The following is a 25,236-nucleotide window of genomic DNA, read 5'->3' as shown; positions in this document are numbered from 1 at the left end:
AAACATTTGTTCACTATCGCAGTTTTCCCATCAAATTTAGGGTGATAAGATGAGTTATGAGCTAATTGAGTACCCAAATATTCCACCTCTTGTACTCCAAAGAAAAAATTGGAGATTTTTACTTATAATTGCTTCTCCTCCAATAGTTTGAGCACCTTGTCAACATGTTGAACATAATCCTTCTAAGACTTGATGTAGATTAGTATATCATCAAAAAATACTAACACAAATTTTCTATGTAAGGGTTTGAAAATGGAATTCATCAAACCTTGAAATGTAGAAGGTTCATTGGTAAGGCCAAAAGGCATGACCAAAAATTCATAATGACTCTCATGAGTTCTAAATGTTTTTTTTGGAATGTCTTCAATATTCGTTCTGCTTTGATGATATCATGAACAAAGATCCAACTTGGTGAAGTAAATTTCTCCATGTAATTCATCCAATAATTCATCAATGACAGGAATGGAAAATTTATCTTTAATAGTAAGTTTGTTGAGCTCCATATAATCCAAACACATGTGCCACGATCCATCCTTATTGTGTACCAATACCACTGGAGAAGAGAAAGAACTTTGAGTAGGTTGAATTATACGAACCTCTAGCATTTCTGCAACCATACATTCAATTTCACTCTTTTGGGCATATGGATATCTATAAGGCCTGATGTTTGTGGGAACACTTCTTGGAATCAAATGAATAGCATGATCATGATAACGAATAGGTAGTATGACTTTGGGAGTCTCAAATACCTTGGAATGATTTTCCAAAACTTTTTGGAGATCTGGAGAAAAAGATGATTTCAATGTGGGTACCTCTAGTGAACATAATTGTGCAATTTCGCCCCATTTTTCTTTCTTTAGAAGATTTGTCATGTTGTTAGAGCTGATTATGTTTCCCAGTTTCCCTACGATGCCCTTTAATTCAACCTCCTTTCCTTCCCAAAAAAAATTCAAGAAAATTTCTTGAAAATTAAAAGTTGTTTTACCCAAAGATTGTAGCCATTGAACTTCTAGTACAACATCCACACCACCCATTGGAATGGAAAGCATTGTACTATTCAACACATATTCTCCCATGGATAGCTTGATATTATGGCACTTTCCAAAGAAATTTATGGTTACTCCATTTGCAACCATTACTTGACACTCTGGTGTTGGATATAAGAAGCAATTCAATTCCTTGGCTATCTTACAATGAATAAAAATATGGGTACTACCCGAATCAATCAACGTTGTTACCTTTTTCTTCTTGATATGCCCGTCTATCTTGAGAGTTTGAGGAATGGTAATTCTTGTCAATGGATTACAAGATATGGTCAGATTGATTTCTTCTTTCTTTGGGATTGGTTCCTGGTGTATATCCTCTTCTTTTGATGTTTCTTGTTCCTTTTCTTGCTCCTCTTCCCCATCTATGTAAATTAATTTCTTCTCAACACACTTATGACCTTTAATATATTTTATATAACAATTGTAACAAAGCTCTTTTGCTCTTTTTTCTTCCAATTGGTGTGGTCTCAATCCTTTGGGTGGTGAAATGCTAGGAGCAACAACACTTCCATCTTTATAGTTAAGAGTGGTAGGCTTCCTTGTTACCATAATTTTGCTTTCAATTTTTCTTGCCAACCTGTATGCCTTCTCAAATGAATCAGGTTCCTAAAGGCGAACCTCATGTTGACTGTTATCCTTTAAAGTCCCTATGAAGACATCAATCCTCTACTTCTCTGGAATATCACTTAACCTTATATTCAATTTTTGGAAGTCCTCAATGTGCTCTGCCATTGAACCCTTTTGTTTGGGATTTATCAATTGGCTAAAGAATGTGTTTCTCTTTGTATCCTCATAATGTGTTATCATTTCCTCCATGAAAATTGACTAAGTGACAAGTGGTTTACGAGAAAAAATCCCTTTATACCATAAAAATTGATTCAGTTCTAAATATAAATATTCAATACGTACCTTTTGTAACAGTTGCACAACATGTAGATCAAAATATTTCTCCATCTGTAGTATCCATATTATGGGATCCTTACCATCAAAATTCCTCATATCGATCTTTGGAATATGGTGGGTCTTCAATCCAATGTTAGATTCTATGAAATCATGATTAACATTTATTTTTTTCTCATCATGAGTTTCCTCTACTACCTTTTTGTCATTAGGAGGCCTTTCTTGTAGCAACTTTGTCCCACCTTCCTTCAAACATTCCATGTCTTTCTTCAAATATTCCATGCCTTTCTTCAAATCTGCTTCCCTACCATCGATATTAGCTTCCATGGCACATATAAAACTATTTATCTTAGCTTTGATCGCATTCTTCAAATCATCCATCCAATTTTGCTTATTAGGAGTTTCTAATTTCTTGATTCGAGTCATTATTTTTCTTGATTTTAGCAAGCTCGATCTTGAATCTATTATATCTATGAAATTTCAAATCTCCAAGGTCTGAACTTGCGAGCTGTAGTAGCCCTCTGCATCTGCTTTTCAATGCCACCAGTCTGATCGAAATTGGATTCTCCAAGAAAGAGTTATGCCCAATCTCCTAAGATGACCTGACTATATAAATTTTTAGTAGATTGAACTTGTACGAAGTGCCATGTGTCACTATTTCGACCTTCAGACCTGAAAAAAATACACAGAAAATTATAGCCCGTCCTCTTTCAGTAACGTCTTACGAAATTTCAATCTGATGCTCAAAGAGAAAGTTGTGACAATTTTCCCAAGGTCACATGTTTGGGATGTAATTCGGGAGCCTGCATAAACCCTAAATGTCTTGGACCGTATCTCCGAAAATATAGCGAAAGAAGATCTGAAATTTGGGATTGAACTTCACCAAGATTTCGGCTCAAATGGGTTTTAATTTTAGAGTCTGAACCTTCGTAGAAAAAATATTATAGTGAAAATTCCTCGATGACCTGTTTGAGATGGAATTCTAGAGCTTGCAAAAACCCTAACTTCTTCATATCATATCTCTGAAAATATAGCGAGACAAGATCTACAATTCAGACCAGAGGTTCAGAACGATTTCGGCTCAAATTTATTTATTTATTAGGTTCTGAAACTTCGAATAGAAAACGTTATAGCGAAAATGTCGCGATGACCTGTTTGGAGTAGCGAAACCCTAGAATCCAAACCTCTAATACCAAATGTTATGAAACCAGCTCACAAAAAGATAGATCAACGACTTCAAAATCAGCCTCTTCGAGGGGGAAACTTCCATTACATTACACAAATGAACAATTCATGCATGATACAAATGAAAAAACCTCCTTTTTATATATAGGAGTCTAAGGGGTCATAATATAATCAGAGCCGACATAACAATAATAATTTAAGGGCACAACAATAACAATAGTGGGCTTCTATGGGGCACAATAATAAAAACATGGGGGCTACATGGGTACAACAATATAATAAGGGGGTTTCACTAATAACAATAACGGGTTACACTAGTATTATAGGGACCTAACATAATTTTTTATATGATGTAACTAAAATTTAAACAATGTGCATTGATTTCAAAGTAATTAGATTAATAATGTTCATTGACTTCAGTGTATGCACAAAGTAATTATTAATGATATGCATTAATTTCTGCGTCACAATAATTACTAGCCTAGATCGATATTAAATAGAAATGAACATCAAAGAGCCCATATCCATCTTAATCATTAGTCTAGATCCATCGTAAATAGAAATGGACAACAAAGAACAAGTCAACAAAGAATGGCACAAGAAATGACAACTAAGGATGCATTGATTTCAATGTAAATGTTAATTTGTGATCTAATGTAAATAGATAGATGATGTGCATTATTTTCAAAGTAACTAAATTAATAGTATGCAATGATTTCAATGGATGCATAAAGTAATTATTGACATCCGACATTTTTTTTCTATGTTACAGTGATCATAAGCCCAAATCCATATTAAATAGAAATGAACGACAAAGTGAAAATATCCATCTTAATTTTCAATGCAGATCCATCTTAAATAGAAATGAATAACAAAGGGAAAGTCAACAAAGAAAGGCATAAGAAATGGCAATTATTGAGGAGTGTCAACAATAAAAGGAAAAGCAACGAGCAAATCAACAAAGACAATCACAACAAATGACAATAACATATGAACGACAAAAAACATATCAAACAGAATATCAAAGAGCATATAGACAAAGAAGGGCACAACTAATGACAATTGAATATTGTCAAGAGTAAAGAATACAAGAAAATGCACAATGAAGAGAAAATCAACAAAAAAAGGCAGAGGGAATGAAAATTGAAGAGCATGAAGAATAGAGGAAACAAAAAGATGAATAAAAAATAACATATCAACAGTAAAAAAAATTATTCAATCAACTCATGCATAAAACAAGATGCAAAAGAAAATCCTACGAAAAAAATGTTTAAAAGATATATATTCCCAAGATCAACTTGTAAATTTGGCTTATATGAATATTGCACATCGAAAATTTAATGATAGGATTTATTGATTAGCTCAAGTTCAAATATGGCATTTGTGTGACGAGTCATATGCTATAATTCAAGTGTCTAATATAAATGCAGGCCTAATGTGCATGAGATGTAGAAGAGAAGGAACTAATCAGATGAATCTCAGACATATTTAAAATATTTAAAATGATTAGATTAATCATATGTTAGATAAATTTTGTGTGGTTGCACATGACTATTAAAACCAACCTAAATCCATCTAAACTTCAAATCTCAAGCATTGAGAGGGATCAAATCTCTCAAGGTGTTTTGCACTCAAAAAGAGGTTTTCACCTTGAGAGATTTGATCGCTCTCAGCACTTGATAGATCCAAATTTAAGATGGATCTAGGTTGGTGGTATAACAACTCAAACTACTTAGTTGTATTACCTATGCAGATGACCCACATAGTACATTGGTTGACTTCCTAGCTTAGTCAACTACTCAACTAGACCCTCCAACATGTACAATTCCTAGACAGTGGGTTCAGAGAAGGATCCACTTATGTGCCCAAAATTTGGATTTCAACAACAAAATTATTTGGACATAAAAATAAGGAAACCAATGGCCTTAAAGAGCATAAATCATGCTTAATTTTCTAGGATGTTGAATTATTTCTATTTAACAAAATCTAGTTGAATGCACATTTTGTAGGATAAAGAATACAAGTGGGACATAATAGGTTTAGAATGAAGGCTAGAGATATGAAAGATGCTTAATAATATTACAACCATGAGGAGGAAGTCAAAGGTATGAATATTGACTTAGGTGTTGAGCAAACAGAGTCCAATGGACATAGAAGTGGGGTGGAGTAAGTTGAGCTAATCGATACCATGAAGAGTTTGATTGTGGAAGTGGAGAGTCACAAAGTTGATAATGAGAGGATAACTAGAGCTAAAGATGAGAAAAATAATATACATACATGATTGTTATATACTATGAATCAATCGCAAAGGAAATTAAAAAAATAGATCAAGTTCAAGGTATGAAGAGGAAATCATATCGCATGGAAGGAAGGATAGTCATAGAGTATGTAGGAACCCAAGGAGTGATAGGATGGCTCACATACAACCTTACTCACCTTATTCAACCAAGAAATCACATTTGAAGAATCACTCAGTAACCCAAAAGCATCCCTTCTCGGGAATCAAAGGAGAAGGCATGAATTAGATAATTTGTAGGAAGAGATAAGGAAGCTCGATTCATCAACTTTCTATAGAGAAGATAAGAAGGGGGGAGAGGGGAAATCCTAGTTACTTTGAATCAAAAAATATTTTTGTTGCACAATTACTCATCCAACTTGGAAGTTAGGATTGTTATATACCATTTTCAAGGAAAGGCTTCTTTGTAGTGGGAGAAGCTGAAATATGTAAAGCATATTAATGAAAACAAGATCCCACGGAAGCAATTCAAGAGTTGTTTGCAACACTATCTTTCGAAGCATTACCATGACAAAAAATTACAATATTTCTTTGAGCTTAAGTTGGGAAATATGACCATGGATGAATATGAAAGGAATTTCTTGGACTTGTTAAGATATGTTGGTTTCATCAGGGATGAGAAGGTAATAATACAAAGGTTCCACCAACATTTATTTAAACATTTACAAACAACAACAATCTCATAATTTTCCTATGCTTAACCCATCCATACCTTGCTTTTAAGATATGGTCTCCAAGACAATTTGAATCATGGCTAGTATAATGTGTGCGAAAATGAATTAATTGTTCAATAATAAAGAATGTGGCATACCTTGTGGAGTCTCCTTTATGTCAAATATGTCTAAGTGATTGAGATTTAATGGCAATGCATTATTTGAGTGGCATTCCAATCTCAACCTTTGCTGGTCTTGGTAATTGATCTGAGAGTAGGCTTCAATCAACTTCCTCATACTTCACATATCTATGTTGGAGCAAATCTATGCTTATCTCCAAAACCAACACACTCAACAATTGGATGTATTATGCGCATTCGCCACTTGATCTAGAAATATAAGTAATTATCACATGCTAGCAATTTATTTCCAAAGTATACATAAAGTTTCAATAACCACCATACACACTATGATTTAATGGGAAATAGATAACCTTTGTGCATTGATCTCACTGCCTGCTTTTTTTAATTCTGGTGGATACCTTCACATGGATCATTTGCAACAACATCCCTTGGTTCCTTCATTCCACTACAACATTGTTTCCTTTTATTTAGCAATGAATCTTCTAAACATATTTTCGACAAGTTTGTGACATGCTAATTATGCCAAATCTAGAGAATTGGAATTCGTATCCTTCAAACTATTTCTTCCTTTTATATTTGCATCTTATAATACACATTATCAAGAGCTCCATGGACCACAATCATAAGCTCTGTTAGCATTTATTGGGAATATGCACATAACCATAAAAGACATTGACAAACAAAATTGCATCATTACACAAATTCCTTTTAAACATCACATTGTATCAATCCTTCATTCATAACATAGATTTCTCTCATTCAATACAGTGCTTGAGGTCTCTTTTGGGTCCCTTTATATAGCCTAAAGAAACCATAACTAACTTGCCATAACATATTTTATGTGCAACCATATGCATAGTTATCTCCCTCTATGTCTCTCCTAAAATCTCTTAATTGATTCTATGAGATATTCATCCCTATTTTTTCTCATTATCCACATCTTTGATTCATATACAGATTTTTACACATGGTCTACTTCACACATATTATAACGTCTTTAAAAATGTCGCAAGTAAAAGTCAATCCTTTATTTCTCATCTGTCATGGTGAGCAAAGCCTTAAATTTTTTAAAGGTAGTGTTACTTCATATATTTTCAATATTATAACTTTAAAGGTAGTCTTAATTCATGTAACTTTAACATCATAACTTTAATAGTAATGTTAATTCATGTAAATTTCATATTATATTAAAAAGTCATATTATTCCATCGTGGTCATATTAGTTATTTAACATTTATCAAATATATATGGTTTTCACATTCATATCAATTATACAACATCTATTAAATATATAATGTTTTCACATTTACATTTATCTTTTTACTTATGTATATATTTCTTGTTATTTGTTATATTTAGGCTATTTTACTATGTATATATTTCTTATTATTTGTTATATTTATACTATCATATTGTGTTTAAAATTTAAAATTCAAATAATACACAAATGCAATCATTTTCAACATAGTATTATTATACTCTTTAAAAGTCCAAATAACACACACAAGCACACACATGCCATCTAAAATATAAAGGTTTAATAATTTTTCACAAAATAACTAATAAGCCTTATATGAATTTCAAATAGATATACATTTCTTTATAACTTTTTAAATATGTAACTATTGCATAAATAAGATTTTGCATTTTGAAAATGTAATTGTATACATTATAAATATATAGGAGTTATAGAGATATCATTATATATAAGTTAGAGAGATATCATTTTTCCACGCTTATTATTCTATGCATCTAGCCATGCAACACTCTCAACACACTTGACATGCAAAAGCTAGGAACCTTTCACTAATTTGTCTTGATATTAATATCCTTTCACTATCTATCTCTATTCTCAAACCTAAAGTATCTAGAATACATAGACATAGGGCAACTATGGAGGAAGTTCACAAATCATAATTGAGGTATACTTGGATTTCACCAAAAGATTGTTTTCTTCTAAACTTTATCATTTTACTATATTTTTCTCCAAATTGAAAATGATTCTATCTTCACTTGACTATGTTAGGGGTTAACCCTCTCATACCTTTGTTTCCTTCTTTTACAATTCAAAGTTTGTTCTCACTTGCAAAGTATGGACAATTTTCATCATATAACTTGTAATTAACTTAGATGTAAGCTATGTATAGTGGAGTCTAAATTGGATAAAAAGATATTTTTTTCGTATTTTTCCTATATGAGATCCATTATAGATATTATTGCCTAATTACACATTTCACACTTTAAGATCCTAGAATCTTCATGAAGACTAGAGGTGTGATGCACTTTTAATTAGAGAGGCTACTAAATTCAAAAAGAATGTGTTACATACCTCTATATCCAAACCATATATGAGCTCTCACTTCCCCATTATTCAAGCAAAATAGAAAGGGACATGTAGATCTTGTCAACTTTTAAAACAACATTCCATATCACATTCTTCTGTAGTCTAAAGCTTAAGTTACTCTCTAAGTACAGGCTCATTACAATGTATTACTCACTTTTTCTCAACCTAAAATGTTAAGAGAGACCACACTTTCTATCTTTTATCTTTTGTCATAAATATGGTTCACTTCACTATTATTCATTTGTATCTCATATTTCTTTGTCTTTTTCTAATTTATTAGTGATGTCATTACTTCTCTCCTTTTAAAATCACCAATTTTTTCTGTCTTCTTTTCCAAATCCCATTAATGAACTCTCTTATTTATAAATATTAAAATAAAATAAAATTAATTAAATAAAACTTCTTACATATTTAATTGCATTTAATAAAACTATTTATCAAACACCCTTCCTATCTTGATTGTATCCATTATAAATCTCTCCCTATTGTGATTTCCTTCCATTGTAAATATTTCCATGATTGAATTCTATCATCAAATCTTCCTTACCACAAAAACAACCATACATCCATTGTACCAACTTAATTCAAAGAAAAAATATGCTTCTCATTATCTTATTTTCAAAATGCTACTTTAATAAGTAATTACCACCACAGAGTGGGTTGATGTTAGACTTGAGTTCAAAATCTCCCTAATGAATGCACTATTAGCATTAAGAAAGGACCATTCTATAAGCAGCGCTTTCATAGAATTAGTATAGATCCATCTTAATCATGAATTTTGGCATGCATCAAGAGGGATCAAATCTCATCCATCTCATGCTATATAGGGTACATAACTTAAACTTGTAAATTCAAAAAATATTACCTAAAAAAAGCCAAAATATAAAAGTGACAAACATCTAACCATAAAAAATTATTTTTTTCAATTGTTTTATATAATATACACATTTATTTTAAACAATATATAATATATAAATAGTTGACATTAAAATATTTTTCAAACATGTGCATTGAGACATTTTACTTATCGACTATATTATCCACATTAAAATAGGTTTTTTGTTATTATTATATTTTTAAGTATATGGGAGTATTACATAATCTTGCATGAAATTTTACTTATGGACTACATTATCCACATTAAAATGGCTTTTTTGTTATTATTATATTTTTTGTAATAAGATAAGATATATTACTTGGTAAACTGACAAATTACAAAATTTGGGTTATGTGAGAAAGAGAACCCGGCACAAGACCCAACTGAAATACTAGTGTTGGTCATAGCAAAAGCATGTTTTGAGTACAAAAGTGGGAACCGTGGAGCCCTCTTTACAACATTCTCAAAATTAAGAGTATATAAGCCAAGAAAGGAGAAGGGAGCTTTATCACGGCCAACCACACAAATTTTTGTTTTCCTCCGTGCCAGAAAGGCTTTTGCGGAGGGAGAAAAGCATACACAAAGGAAGAATAACAGGGAAGGAAACTAACGACATCACTCCTGGTTGGTGGTGACCCAATCCTCATCCAAACGAATGGGAGTTTCCTTAGCGCTTCCCTCCTGCTGCGTGGTGGTGATCCGATGAATCGTGGAGGCCCCAATGTCCTCTTTCTTGATGCTCGAGGATCCTTTAGCAGTTGAATGGACCTTCACTGTCGACTTTTTCTTGATGACACTATAATTCGGAGCATCTTGAGTGATGAATCTGCAGTGGTGGATAGCTTCGACATACATTACAAACTTCTCCATGAGCCAGTCAATCTTTGTTTCCAGAACCTTGGTGCGCTCCTCTTGTTCCTGCATAGCAAGCCCCATTATGGTCTTCATTTGCCACCATGTTTCAATAGAACGCGCGTAGAGGTTTTCGTGCGCCCGGGTGAAAGCAGGGTCCAGAATCCAGGAAAATTCGGTGTCGACCTCCTTAGTGGTGACCTCTCTATGGAGAACATTTGCTTGGGCTTCTAAGTCTTAAATTCACTGCTAAGTTTCTGGATTAACAGCCGCCATGTAGCACAGAGTTGCACTCCTAACAGATGTCTCTGCGCGAGTGATAAGAGGCGGGCCCATGGAGTGCCAGCGGGAGGCGGCGTGACCGCGTGCCCCTCCCTGACTAGGACCAGTGATGGAGCAATTCCTCCGGGCCATGACAGAAGCATAAGAACTGGAGAGCGGGGGGAACCTGAGAGCAAGGGACCAACTGAGAGGGGAAAAGGCAAAGAGCTTAATGAGGGGGAGAAGGGGGAGGGGTGAATTTATAGAAGTTGGGAGAAGGAGGGAGGCTTGAATGGGGGAGAGTAGGCAGGAAGGGGAAGCATGCGAAGCTCTGATGAGGGGCGGTGGAGGAATGATAGAGCTAAGAGGATGTGACTGAGAGGCGGCAGTCACACAAGGGAGAGGGGAGGTGGCATTGTGGGCTCTAGAATCAGGCGAGCCTAAGATGAGACCGTACTCCAACGCCATCCACCTATCCTTCCAACTGAGCAGAGAATCGGCCTTGTAATGATGAAAGGTACGCAAACAATTATTGTTTGGTAGATTTGTTGTCTTCCTCATTGATTGTTGTGCATTGCTGACGAAGTTCCCCTTCCTCCAATTCCTGCCACCCTCAGGACTTCAAGCGTAGGGTACCAACCGTACCCTCATTCGCCAGTCTGTTCGCAAGTTTATTTCCCTTCCTTCTGATTGCTTGAAAGTGGAGGCCAGCCATGTTGTCAATTCCCTGCTTGATCCGATGTATTATTTTGTTTAGGCGCCAGTTTTTCGAGATTTTGTCCACATCAATGCCCTGCTGAAGTTTTTTGTCAATTTGGGTGGCCAGCGTGGAGTCTCCTTCAACTATCAGAGGACTGAGGTTTAGGTCGCACGCAGTGGTGATGCCATGTTCCAGGGCATGAAGTTCTGCGACATTGTTTGTGGCTGAACCTATATTTCCCTCATAAATCTAGATTATCTCTCCTTTAGAGTTTCTGAAGACTCTGCCAAAACTGGTTGGGCCCGGATTCCCTTTGGCTGCGCCATCGTAGTTGAGCTTGAAGGTCCCCTACTCTGGCGGCCGCCAAGTGTTATTTTTATTTTCATGCCTGGGGAGGGGAGTGACATCGCGGACCTTGATTTGAAAGAGATCCAGCATTGAGAGAATGCTCACTTCGAGGAAGGTGGGAGGGGCTTTGACAATCTAAGTGGGTAGAGAGGTCATAGTTTCCCGGAGCGCACTTTTTATCTTCGAGATAATGAATTCCTCCTGGGTGGAGAAGCCACAAAATATTCTTGTGTTGCGTTCCTTCCACAGAGCCCAGCAGATCAGACCAAGAATTAGATTCCATGCGTGGTTAACCAGAGGATGTGGGGAAAAGACCGTTCTCCAGTTCGCGATGGTATTTTGAATAGAAGAGGGGTCCCGATTAGATCTTTTGAAGACCAAAGAAATCCAATTCCATAAATTGGAAGTGAAAGGGCAGACATTTAACATATGATTGGGGGTTTCTTCTTCTTGTTGGCAGAGGGGGCATCTCGAAGGGCCAATAAAGCCTTTCCTTCTTAGATTGTCCCACGTTAAAACTTTTATGTGCATGACTAACCAAAGAAAGATAGAAATTTTCGGCCAGTGCTTCCTGTCCCAGATTGCATTCCACTTTGGATCTGGTTGGAGTTGATCATGCTTTGCAATGTATCTGTAAGCTTCTCTTAATATGAAGTGTCCCGCTGAATTTTGCCCCCTCTGATTTTATCCTCAGCAAAGTCAAGGAGGATTTGTCTTTTTTGTAATTCTGAAGAAAGCTCCGACCAGGCTTTGGGGTTCATATGGGAAGTCCATTCCTCTTGTTTCATCCAATTTCTCCATCTATCAGTTTCTTCACTTTTTCCCCAGTACTGGTTGACTTTGATCTTCCCTCTATTTTTCATTTTAGCCTTGATTTGGTTATAGTGATATTTATCAAGTTCGGGCTTTTGCTGCCAAGCATCCCCCCAGAAAAGAGCCTTGTTCCCTCTGCTTATATCCCAGAAGCTATGTCTTTGAACGATGTCCCTACTCTCCCAAGCTTCATTCCAGATGATTGAACCTTTGATGTTTCCATTAAGCGTGTTTATTTGCTCTTGCGTTAAGGAGGGGGTGTACTTTGCTTTCCAAAGGATTCCCCAAGGCGAATTGCGGTTTGCAAACCATATCCATAAGTTTTTGGCTCCTAGGGGGTGTATTTCTCTAAGACCGAGGCCACCATCTTTTTGGGCTTGCAGATTTTTTCCCATGCTACCAGAGCCCATTTCTATTTGACCTCTGTACCTCTCCATAAGTCTGATTTTGTTGGAAATCACTTTTGGGGCTGCCAGAGCCGAGTACAAGTAAAGCGGGATGGCCTGAAGGACGAATTTAACCAGGATAAGGCGACCAACCAAATTGAGAGATCTGAAGGTCCAATTGGCAATTCTTTTCTCCATTTTGTTTATCAGGTTCTCCTAAGTGGCCCAGGAGAGAGGCCTATCTGTTAGGGGAACCCCAAGGTAAGTGGAGGGTAGAGTACTAATGGGAATAGTCAGGAGTCTGGCAATGTTCCTACAAATGGGCAGCGGAGTGTTAAAGAAGAACAACTTGGATTTCAAGGGGTTGATGGAGGGGCAAGAAGCAACAAATAAGTCCGTCAAGGTGGACGTGAAAGAGGCAGCCTATTTGATAGTTGGGAGGTCCATGAGAAGGGTATCATCTACAAATTGTTGGTGAGTTGTAGGGGGGGCAAGGCATGGGGCTAGAGACCAAAGAGCTTATTTTCCTGCAAGGCAACAGAGAGACAGCGTCCTAGCCCTTCTGCCATTATAAAAAAGAGGAAGGGAGAGATTGGATCCCCTTGCCTGATACCCCTTGAAGGATTGAAGGGTTGCGAAGGTGATCCATTCCCGAGGATGGAGAAGAAAGCTCCCGGCACCATAGCCATGATCCACTTGATTCTTTCTTTGTGGAACCCAAACACATCGAGGACCTGTCCCGTATAGTTCCAACAAATTTTGTCAAAGGCTTTGGACATGTCTAGTTGAATCATCATACCTAGTTTTTTTTTGTAATTTGAGAGAATGAATAAGATCATGAGAGAGGATGATGTTATCTATGATTTGTCTTCCTTCCACATAGCTAGACTATTAGTGGGAAGTGAGGAGAGGGAGGATAACTTTAATTCGATTGGCCAGAATTTTGGAGATTATTTTGTATATGACATTGCAGAGGGCTATGGGCCTAAATTTGTCCAAGGAATCCGAAGAGATTCCCTTGGGTATCAAAGTCAGGAAAGTAGAGTTAAGGGCTTTAAGGACATATTTTTGAATACGAGATTCCTCAACCAAGGAATGAACTTCCAATTTTATGATAGGCCAGCAAGCTTTGTAGAAATCAATGGTGAACCCATTCATACTTGGAGCTTTGCCATTGGGCATTCCCATGACCACATCTTCCACTTCCTGGAGGGAGACTTTCCTTTGGAGCATTTTGTTATTGTCCTCCATGAGGATTTTGGGGATATTCTTGGTGATCTTTTTGATATCCTTATCCTAATCATTCCTTGGCTCTTCGAGAAGAGAGCTGAAATAGTGGTTGAGCTCTATTTCCAACTCCTCTTGAGAGTGAATGAGATGACCCTCTTGATTCTTCAAAGCCATAATTCTATTATTCCTCCTGTATTGTATCATTGTTTTATGGAAAAATGTCATGTTCTTTTCCCCACATTTCAGCCAATTTAATCTAGATTTTTGATGCCACAACTTTTCTTCCTGAATGGCTCTTTGTCCCAACTTTGTTGCAGTCGTTGTTCCTCTTGCTTATTGTTCTCCGTTAGCCCTTCTTCAATTATTTTTTGTTGGAAAAGTTCCAGTTGGTGTTCCAAGTTTTTTTTATATGTGATGATGTTGCCAAATGTATTTTGTTCCATTTTTTTATTTCCTCTTTGATGTGTTTTAACTTTTGTTGGAAAGTATACATTTTGTTTTCAATTTTGATAGGAGAGTAAGTCCACCATTGTTTCATTTTTTCCATGAAATCTTGGTGATCCAACTAGAAGGCCTCGAATCTAAAAGGCTTATTTTTCAGACCATTGGAAATTTGAAACTTGAGAGAGATAGGCCAGTGATCAGAGCCTGCTTGCGGAAGGATTCTCACCTTCGTTTCCCAGGAGGTGAGATAAGTGGCCTCGGATAGAAGGAAGCAGTCTAAACGGGAGGCTATTCGATGGTCTCCTCCTCTTTTGTTATTCCAGGTGAATAAGCCATTGCTAGTGGGAATGTCAGTGAGGTTGAGGTTTCCAATGGTGGCGAGGAAAGCCTCGGAGTCTTCATCTAACTTCCCGATTACTCCTTTCTTTTTAGATAAGTTAGTTATCATATTAAAATCACCAACTATGGTTTTGAGGGGATGGTGCAAAGGGTCAAGGAGATTGGATAAGGTTTGGAGCATTTTGATACGATCTGTCACCTTGCGCGGGGCATAAATATTGGTTATGCAAATGGTCTCGTTAGTGCCAATAATTCTCAGGATTACAATTATGGAACAGTGAGTGGCCAGAGAGGAAATAAGGTCGAATTTAGAGTTTTTCCAAAAAGTCATTAAGCCCCCCGTCGTACCTGAAGTCGTATTAGCCAAGGAGTTGTAAGGCTTGAAGCACGAGTTGAGGAGGGGAGGGTGACTCAAATCAAGTTTAGTTTCTTGAATAAGAAGGATGTTGGGTGATTAGACAAGATTTTGGTTTTTAAGATGTGTTTCTTCCCAGGACTGTTAAGTCCCCTAATATTCCAAGAGATGCAATTCATTGACATGGAGACGGGTATAGAGCAAGAGCCTTTACCTTTCCTTCATTGATTAGCTTGGCACCCAATGCTTGAAGGAGCTAATTGGTGGTCTTTCGTCCTCGCTTTCTACTTGAGCCTTTGAGGTTGAGTTCTTCTACTGGTATATTGGCTAATATGCCTTTTGAAGCCGTGCTTTCTTGTACTAGATAGTGAGTTTTGAGTTTTAATTCTTCCTGGAGGAGATAAGCTCCTTCGATTTTTTGTAGTTGTTGTTCTGATATGGCATTTATTCCTTTTTGTTTCCATTCCTTTGCAATTGTTGCAAGGTCTACCCCCTGCAGAGCTTCCTCTATTGTGTTTTCCTCTGGAGTTTCCTCTGTTTCTACTTGCTGCATTTTTGTATCCTCTTGCTCCTGCTCCTTTCTTCTATTGGTATTACCTGTGTCCCTTTCATCGTGTTCGTTGTCTATTGGGTTCATTTCTTCCTCTCCTGCTTCATCTGCTATCAATTCGTTATGATCCATTTGCTCTTGGGTACTGTTCAGTATTGCCTTGCTTCTTTAGATAGGTTTTTCTTGGGGATAGTTTTTTTCGTGTTATTCTTGTCCCTGGAGATGACTTTGGTAAAACCTTTGTTGTTTTTTTGTTTATTTACTTGCTTTGGTGTTTGGGGGGTTTTATTCATGGGACAGTGTCGAAAAATATGCCCATGCTCATGACACTTTCTACATCGGAAACGTATAAGTTCATAGTCTATACTTTGCAGCCAGACTTCATCCCTGAAGATTAATTTGATTACGTCTGGCTGAGCACCAGAGACATCTATGTATACGCAGATTCAGGCATAAGAAACATAGTGTCTCGTTCTAGTGCCTTCAAACATTTTAATGTATTCCCCCAGCTGGTCTCCTATTCCTTTTAAGACTGAAGGAGCCCAATAATCAGTTGGTAAGGAGTAGAGGCGTACCCAAACTGGAACCCTAGTGAAATCCTCTTTTCCGGTGTGAAGTTCTCCCTCCAGAATCTCATGTATAAACCAGCTAAGTTGTAGAAATAGGGTCCTCCTTCAAAAATTTTGTCTCTATCTTCTAGGAGGTCAAAGATGACTGTGAAAAATCCTTTGGAGCCCAACTGAAGTCTAATCTCCCCTTTGGGTGTCCATTTGCTCAAAATCCACCAATTTAGGGCTCTTTTAGCTGGCCATAATCCCATGAACTTACATATAACTGCGTGTCCCTACATGTATTCTTTATATTCAGCTACCCCAAGGTCCTGGATTTCCAGTTCTAGGATTTTCTTGGCTTTGGGGTTACAGTTATTCTTAGTCTTTTTCGACTGATCCTGCGGGTGCTCCTAAGATTTTGAACGATTGACATTGCAAGGAAGGGCGAGTCTACAGCCTTGCTCTTGTCTGCCCGAGTATCCTTGGTTGACCTTTCACTGTGTCTTCATTCCTTTTTGGCAACTCATTTTGTTGTGGATGAGTAATTTCTTCTTTGTTCGAGCTTACTCCTAGTGGCATGCAGAAGGCAGAGCTGGTGGCAAACTTTGTGAAGAATGAAGCCTGGTCTGGCAGCCGACCAGAGACCATATCCTTAAAGGAGCAGGCGCCAGGATGTTGTAGCGGATCCGCCATGACTGGCAGGGCCCAGAAGGCCAAAACCAGAGGCACCGAGGGGAGGTCGCAAATCTCACACAAACCCTAGTCGCGCACTCGTCAGCTTCTTCATTCCTATTCCGATTCCCCATGTATTACCGTTATTATTATATTTTTAAGTATATGTGAGTATTACATAACCTTGCATCATAAAATATTTTATTGGTGATCCATACTAAAAAAATATATTATTAAGAATATTTGTAAATGTTACATATTAATTTTATATTAAGAATTGAATGAGTTACACATCTCCCTCTTATTAGGTTTATCCTCTCATTATTCTTATTAGTAATATTTTTTATTTTATTTTTTAATGTTCAATTATTTTTTTCTTTGAACATTTAATATTTTATTATATACAACATTAAAGTATTTTTCCTTTTGACATTTTCTTTCTATATATGAAATCGATATCCAATAAATTGATTTTCACATAGTTTATTTAAATCTTGTGTTGAAATATTTTTGAAAAGTATAAAATTTAAACATCTTACTCATAAAAAAAAATTACTTCATTTTCTTTTTATATATAGATATATCAACATAAATTAGCTAAGGTAGAACTTCAAATAATTTATTTAAATTTTGTATTGAAATATTTTTTAAAAGTACAAGGTTTAAACATCTTCCTCGTATTTTTTTTACTTCTAATTACTTTATTTCTTTTTGAAGTTGATATGAAATTATATTACTTCACGTAGACATCTAAATATTTTATTTATGATTGAGAGTAGGTGAAATACATTGGGTTGTAATAATTGATATTGATTTTCTATTTAGAGAATATTATATTTTTTATTTTAAGATAGACACATGTCAACTCCATGTTGAATATGGACATGGTTATACATCACCTTCATACTAGGTTGTATAATGCACTTTTCGAAAATGTTAAGTCGAATATGGACATGGTTATACATCACCTTCATACTAGGTTGTATAATGCACCTTTCAAAAATGTTAAGTCGAAATTATCAATAAATACTTTAGTAGTTAATGAGAACAGCTGTAAATACGCCCTCATTCTTTCATGATGATCCATGAAGGATAAAAAAGGCAAAACATCTGGTTAATTAATACAAACAGAACAGTATAGGATTATTAGATGAACCTTGGAAAATATTATTTAAAGAGAAAAATGAAATCAACAATGTTTTTTCCATGCTTTTTATGGCAATTGGAAAATATTCAAGCTGGCAGTTTAGACTACCAGCCCAATACAAATAAATATGCGTGTATATATATAAAATCACACCGGATTTGAACCAATGTTTACGACTATGAGAGTATGGCCTGCAAGCCAAAACAAAATTGAATTTCGCTCTGGCCAGTATAATGTCAAGAACGAGGAAAAAGGGAATTTTGATTTGTTCCAAGCTTGCTAATCTTATTGGGTTTCTCATGGTCAAAAAGGAACTTGGTTTGGGTATCAATATGGAGGTGGAAAAGAAAATATGGAGGGGCCTGATTTGCAGATCAAAGTAAAGAAAACAGCCAATATCAAAATGATAATATTCGGAAGTAAAGAATCAATCTTCGTGTGGCACAAAAAATGGTTAGGGTAAGCACTCTTGGCAATATAGACACTCTTTCTCAATTAAAAAATTAGTTGAGATATCAATATTAGAGGCGGTGAAAGGGACTGTCATCGCAGCATTATTCGGCACGTGGCAACAAAAAATGGAAATCTGAATTCTGACGAAGAAGAGGAGGAGGATCGACATCTGAAAGATTCATGTCTTGCACAGATTTTGATATATCATCCACCGTGAAGGGAATGCTGCAACCAAAATCATCATTTTCAAATTTGTCATATCCTTCATATAAATATATAAAGCCTTATTACATCCTACATGCAATTTCCATTCACATGCACTAAAACAAAAAAAACCAAAAGTGATGTGCAAAAGGATGCACCATCCCACATTTCCATATTGAACATAAAATTTTACCTGGAATCATCATCTAGCAAAAATGAACTGCTCATCATAATGGAGTCTTCAGTCATCATAGTTCTCAACTGGGCAATAACCTGCAGAAGGTAGGTTGCTTCTTATTAGATCTGACGAGGACATTCAGAACCAATATCCTTATGGCCAGAAGATTTTAACCATTTGTATAATTGAGTTGGTGGAAGTTTTGACTCCCAGACTTACATCTGGAGACACGCTGTGTGTACCATATTTATCATCCCAGAACATGGTACTGATACGATATATTTGTTGTAGGCTCAAAACCTGGAAACAGATCATGTTAACTACTTGAGAAATTGTTCAGATACATGAAGCAAGCAACCTAGACTTTGAAGTGGTATAGCTGGCATCAAACATGAACATGACTCACCGGACAAAGGTCATTGATAATTTCTTCCACGGACTTCTGGGACTTTTTTTGTATAACCTACACGGATTAACTTGGATTTAATCCACAAAATATTTGAACTAGCATACATCAATAAACACAAATGCAATAACCCAGTGCAGGCAATTTTAAGAATGCAGCGACAAGATTGGCAAAGATCCCGAATGACTTAGAATGGTTAACCTACCAGAAATCCCACAGCTTGCCGGATATGTGTGAGTTCATCCCATGCTGACCCTGCATACTGTGTATTCAAACTTTTTTAGTTCAAGAATATTTGAACTTTTTTAGATGAAGAATATAATACTGGCGTAATTATATTAATTAAATGGCTAGCTATCAGCAAAACACACACTTCACATTTCTAAAATTAAAAAATTCATAAAAAAATAACTAAACTAAAGTTTGATTTTAAATTATTTTATTCATGTAACAAAATTTAAAAAATCATACAAAAATAACTAAACACACACTTCACATTTCTAAAATTAAAAAATTCATAAAAAAATAACTAAACTAAAGTTTGATTTTAACTTATTTTATTCATGTAACAAAATTTAAAAAATCATACAAAAATAACTAAATTATAACTTTATTTTAAAACTTAAATTATTATTATTCATGTAACAAGATTCTTAACCATGGAGATTCACTGAAGATTCTTGACCTATAAATAACGTTTGTTACAATACCATGGGCATAACTATTTTGGAAATAAATCTCAACCTATCTCAACCTTTGGTTTGTCAATACTACTAAGAATATTTTAAAATATTAGAATTAAAGGTTAAATCATTGCCATCCACCCAATAATCATTGATAATTAAAATTCTGAAAGTCCATTTCAAAATAGACACATGAACGAGAAATCACACAAAATCTGCAATCTAAACTGCTCCCAGCTCACTATAAACACAAGATATATTAAAACACAAAAGATATCAAACGTGATAGAATACCAACCTCTGCTGTTGCTTCATGGCACCAACGTTCCAGTTCTGCCAACCCTGCCTTAACATACTCCCCGTTGCTAAATGAGCAACACTCGCGGCGTAATAGAAGGCTGCAAACAAATAATAAACCTGACGGTATAGTTCATGGGATCTTCACGGGTTTTAAAAGGTCCAGGCTTCGTAGTCTATTATGTGTGTTTAAGAGACAACATTTCAAGGAAAAGGAATTTATGACAATCAACTGACATGAACAGCCACTTGAAAACCACTACATAGATAAAACCCAGTATCGAAATTCCTACTACAACACTGGAAGCTATAAACACTTGTTAAAGTCAACTGCGCTCAAAGGAACTCATCACTGCCTTACCTGTTGAAAAGTTGCACATTTATGAAAGAAAATGTCTGAGTAAAGATGTTACGAACCAAAACTGAAGGCACCTGCAATAGAGGAATGTTTAAACAGCCGAACCAAAGAATTTTCCTACTCAACAAAGCCTCATGAGGTACAATTCCCAATTTTCAACTGAAATAAATAAAACATAACTCACATAATTGGCTTTCAGTTTTTCCAAGACACTATTTAGGCTTTTGAGAATGCTTTGCCAATGGCTGCTTAATGCTTGTTTGGCAGTTACACTTGCTTGGGAAGATCGAGAAGACCCTCTGATCGGACGTGTTCTGGCTGTTCTTGGTGCCTAACAAAAAAACCGAGGATGCTAGTTTTTGATGATTCATGATAGGATAAGACTATAGTTCAACTTGAAATAATCATAGTAGACGCCAATGCTTAATACACTATACCTGAATGCACAAGCTAAGTAAAGGAGATATGTCCTTCTTCAGGTTATCACGAATTACTCCATAAATCTTTTCTACATAAGCTGTAAGTTGTTGCTTGAAAAGCAAAGCCGGGTACTTGGCCTCCACTTGACGTAAAACATCCAACTTACTGATCATCCCACCAGAAATACCCATGCCAGATTGAGATGACCGGAATCCCTAGACACAATCATTAGACAGTAAATTTAAAGGTCCTTCAAATAACTATCACCTGACACCACAGGCAAGAAACTTTTAGTAGAAATTTAAGCTAAGATAGAAAAATAAGCAAATATGCATAGCTTACTTGAGCCATCTTCCCAAACAAAGAAACAGATGATAATCTGCCACGTTGAGAAGCCACACCAGCTGCAGCACTTGCTTTCAGTGTGCTCTGCAATAGGAATAGTAAAGTAGATGTATTTGACAGCCAATAATACAAAATATCATTGCTTTCTTGACTCTGCAAGAGACAAAAACACGTGTCAACAGTGTTTTCCTTGGTAATATCTTCAGATAACTCTTTAATTAAAAACGGTCATGTAGCAGTGCTGAGCAATTCTGAATAAACATCATTAATAAGTGAATTGCAAGATGGTTAACTATTGGAGTGAAAACATTTCTCATCCTGTTTTGTGGTTTCAAAGCCGGGAATCGTAGCAATTTGATAAGCAACCTTTATTACCTCAACGGCTGAACCAATCATGTGAATAATGCGGTTGAACACATTGGTCTTATCAGCTTCAAAGGATCTCCATTGAAGAAGAGATTTGTAGATGGCACATGCCGCAACAGGTCTACCCCGGCTGAACCCAACATCTTGGGAGATACATTTGATGAGTGCATCGTGATTTTCCTGAATAACACAAGCACATAAAGTGTTACAATATAGAAAAATGGACGTCTTAAAACCATCTTTGGTAGACATTATCTTACAATGTACCGAGTACAAATGCTATTATGCATCTCTGAGAATTAATCACATACTTGCTGTCTGTTATTTAGAGATCTCTGTGGCTTCAACTCTCTTTCCACGTGTCTCTTAACAACAGGAGCAGCAAATTGCATATTCTGCAAATGATAATGCTAAATTTATTAGTTTACAGATTGAAGGACATGATTCTTCATGCGTGAACAACTAAATTTGAAGGAAGGATATATCAATTCAGATAAACTAGAAAATTAGACAACTTACTTCGGTATCTATGGATTCCATATTTACAAAGGGACCATTCTCCATATTCTTCTAGGAAAAAAGAAATTCACAGCAAGTTCAAGCTAAGTAAACAAATAAAACTCCAAAATATATTAAATTGCAAAATCATTTGTCATCTGTTGTAACGATTTCTGAAAGATGACGAAATACCTCTAATACTGATGCTTTGATCGGTCTTGGAGGACCTTCAGGTGTAGGCACAACCACAGTCTGCTGTTCACGAAGTGCTTGATTCTGAGATTCCAAATCTGCCACCTTTTCTTCAAGTCTAAACCAGAATAGAAATAAATGAGATCAAAAGACATAAGAATGAAAATATAGGAAGACAATGGCAACACATGGAACATGTGCAACTTTGTAGAAAAAGATATAAATGAATAGTAGCATGGACAATATCTCATGAATCAAGAAATAGAGGAAGCTAAACTAGAAGCTTATATTATGGAAAGCAATTAAAGCAACTGACGTTTTAATCTCTACTGGAAAATCTCTGGATGTCGACATGACCAAGGCCTGTTGACGAAGTACTTGATTCTCAGATTCCAGATTTGACAGATTTTCTTTGAGCCTGAATGATAATATAAACAAGTCAACAAATAACACCTTAAAGAAATGACATGATTTATATAGGAACAGTCAAATCACAAAGAACGGCATAAAACAATCAAGCTTTGCAGTGTGTCGTAGTCATCTGCAGGTATCAAGAATTAAAAATTAGATAAATTTGCCTGTACAAATTGCAAGAAAAAGGGGTTTCAAAACCTTTGTAAAGAATCTTGAAGTTGATCTATCTTTGATTTTTGGTCTTCTGATATTTTAAGCCTTTCTTCACTCTCTCTTAGGGCTTCAGAATATTTTCTCTCGGCCTGATCAGCTACCTTCTGCAGTGACTCTACTAAAGTCTGTAACATATAAACTTCAGGTCATTTTCTTCTCGATTTTATAAATTCAAAGAAAATTTCATACGTGCAACTTCTCTGTGAGATACCATAATATATATGAGAAGCACTATTCTCAGTACCAAACCAGAAAATTTTCATAGTTTGCTATGTTCTTACCTTGAGTTCCTCATTTTCATGTGTGAGTTTCTCAACCTTGGCAGTATCCACAACAGGTACCTCCTTTACAACAGCATTTGCCTGTTCAACAGCTATTTTTGCCACTTCACGCTCTTTTGCCAACATGGAATTTGCTTCTTGTGCTTGAGCTTGCAGCTTCTCTATAGCCAATTGCAATTTAGCAATCTCTTGTGCTTTGGCTTCTTCGAGGTCCGTCTGCATGATCGATTCAAGTTTGTTCAGAGTCGAACCCATCAGAGATTATTGTCACTGACTCACTTGAAGTAAAGCACCTGAGTTGAGGTGGTAAAAGTTAAACATGTTCATCCTAGTTCTAAGCCAATGATGACTGATACCATATTATGATATGAACCAATAATTTGTTTTATAAAACTACTGGGAAAGTCTATAATTTATCAGTACCGACGAGGGGCATGTGACAGACTATAGTAACCGACTTCGGCACAAAGGATGCCACTTTCATCTAATTCATAGATCTTCATATGAATTAAAGTTGCTTTTACACAAAATCCCTGGACAGCAATAAAAGTCGGCCGAAGAGTACTACATGATACGTACATCTAAGCCTGACAAAAACTTCTCTATACGACCCAGACAACTTTGATCTTGTGAGATTCTGAAAAATCTAACAAGAAAAGCTAGCAAAAGCAAAGAAGAAATATTACCCTCATGTGCTTTTCTAACTCCAGTCGCCATGTCAGCTCTTCAACACGTTTCTCCAATTTGTCCTTTGCTTCCTTTAATGCACCGGTTTCCCTAGCAGCCTGCATCAAAAGAATCTCTCAGTTCAAAGAAAAATGTTGTTACCTTAATCTACAGTAGAAGCACGTGAAAGGAAACTATCCCAAAGCATGGCAGAGTGTGGATGAATCGAGGAAAAGAGAACCTTAATACAGAACCAATTAACAATGCAACTTGTCTCTTCTTATCAGATAACAAACACTAATATACAATCAGAAAGAAGGATGCCTGTGATAATAATTGAACCATGTGTTCAAAATAACAATATTTACGTCTGAAAATTCAAAACAGGATGAAATCTTCACATATAACTTTTTAAAGGAGACAAGATAGTGAAGGATGTGATAATAAGCTCACCATCTTAAGTTTTTTAAGCTCCTTTCTTGCAACCCTTGATCTCCAGGCACACTGTAAATCAAGTGCTGCTTGCTTCTTCTTCTTGTAAGACTCGTGAGCTCTGTGTGCACGCCATTTAGCCTGAAAAAGACACTAATCATTCAGTTATCCAAATATTAAGTCTGAGTTATACAAGGAAGACAATCTATCTAATATTTTGTAATCTCATCGTCCCTCCAACTCTATCCCTGCCACATTGAACCCCTTTTCAAAGCTAACAAGCAACAAAACAGGAATTCAAAAAGCTCAAGCTTGTGAAGACACTGGAGGCTCTCCTTCATTCGAATAACCATACACAACTTTCTTATATATTAACATAGCTTGTAATGTGTTCTCAAGTAAAACGAATTGTATTTCAATTTTCAAATAGCAACCGTCAATTAGCAATTGTTAGCATGTAACTACTAGAAGAGAATGACATACCTGAATAATAATTGCAGCTTTACTTTGCCGTCGAAATCGATATTCATTACGAGCAGCCATTGCTCGAAATCCTGTCTGGACAATAATAGCTGACAACCGAAGTTTAACATAGGTTCTTCTGGCTTGATGCCCACGCAGATGTTTTTGTATTTGTATTGCAGCAGCCTCCCTCTTCATGTGTTCATAAAGCTTACGTGCAAGCTTGCCTACAAAGGTTAATGAATGAGAAACAAATGAACTTCTATTGGTTCATGC

The 25,236-nt window shown here is 36.1% G+C and overlaps 1 protein-coding gene across 4 annotated transcripts in view; it reads right to left on the bottom strand.

The window, feature by feature from the left end:
- Positions 1-18,100: 18,100 nt before the first annotated feature.
- The window catches only part of LOC149205425 (myosin-12-like), a 35,223-nt gene continuing 28,087 nt past the window's right edge, over positions 18,101-25,236 (bottom strand). For 2 of the 4 annotated variants that reach the window (XM_089395067.1, XM_089395065.1), the window contains 20 exons: positions 24,982-25,187; positions 24,520-24,639; positions 24,087-24,185; positions 23,401-23,616; positions 23,105-23,244; positions 22,809-22,910; positions 22,493-22,610; positions 22,322-22,372; positions 22,114-22,197; positions 21,812-21,982; positions 21,434-21,589; positions 21,109-21,306; positions 20,856-21,002; positions 20,675-20,745; positions 20,315-20,414; positions 19,539-19,595; positions 19,334-19,390; positions 19,147-19,227; positions 18,943-19,022; positions 18,101-18,770 (listed from right to left, as the gene is read on the bottom strand). In XM_089395067.1, the coding sequence (XP_089251193.1) occupies positions 18,647-18,770; positions 18,943-19,022; positions 19,147-19,227; positions 19,334-19,390; positions 19,539-19,595; positions 20,315-20,414; positions 20,675-20,745; positions 20,856-21,002; positions 21,109-21,306; positions 21,434-21,589; positions 21,812-21,982; positions 22,114-22,197; positions 22,322-22,372; positions 22,493-22,610; positions 22,809-22,910; positions 23,105-23,244; positions 23,401-23,616; positions 24,087-24,185; positions 24,520-24,639; positions 24,982-25,187 (2,378 nt within the window). In that variant the 3' untranslated portion in view covers positions 18,101-18,646. The remainder of the gene's footprint in view (positions 18,771-18,942; positions 19,023-19,146; positions 19,228-19,333; positions 19,391-19,538; positions 19,596-20,314; positions 20,415-20,674; positions 20,746-20,855; positions 21,003-21,108; positions 21,307-21,433; positions 21,590-21,811; positions 21,983-22,113; positions 22,198-22,321; positions 22,373-22,492; positions 22,611-22,808; positions 22,911-23,104; positions 23,245-23,400; positions 23,617-24,086; positions 24,186-24,519; positions 24,640-24,981; positions 25,188-25,236) is intronic. The other 2 variants (XM_089395066.1, XM_089395068.1) reach the window with 2 other exon arrangements.

The sequence above is a fragment of the Pinus tabuliformis genome, chromosome 1_2 (assembly GCF_031772625.1).
Source record: "Pinus tabuliformis cultivar Carrire ecotype Pingquan chromosome 1_2, CPIR1, whole genome shotgun sequence".
Classification (NCBI taxonomy): domain Eukaryota; kingdom Viridiplantae; phylum Streptophyta; class Pinopsida; order Pinales; family Pinaceae; genus Pinus; species Pinus tabuliformis.
This window is presented reverse-complemented; position numbering and strand designations above follow the sequence as displayed.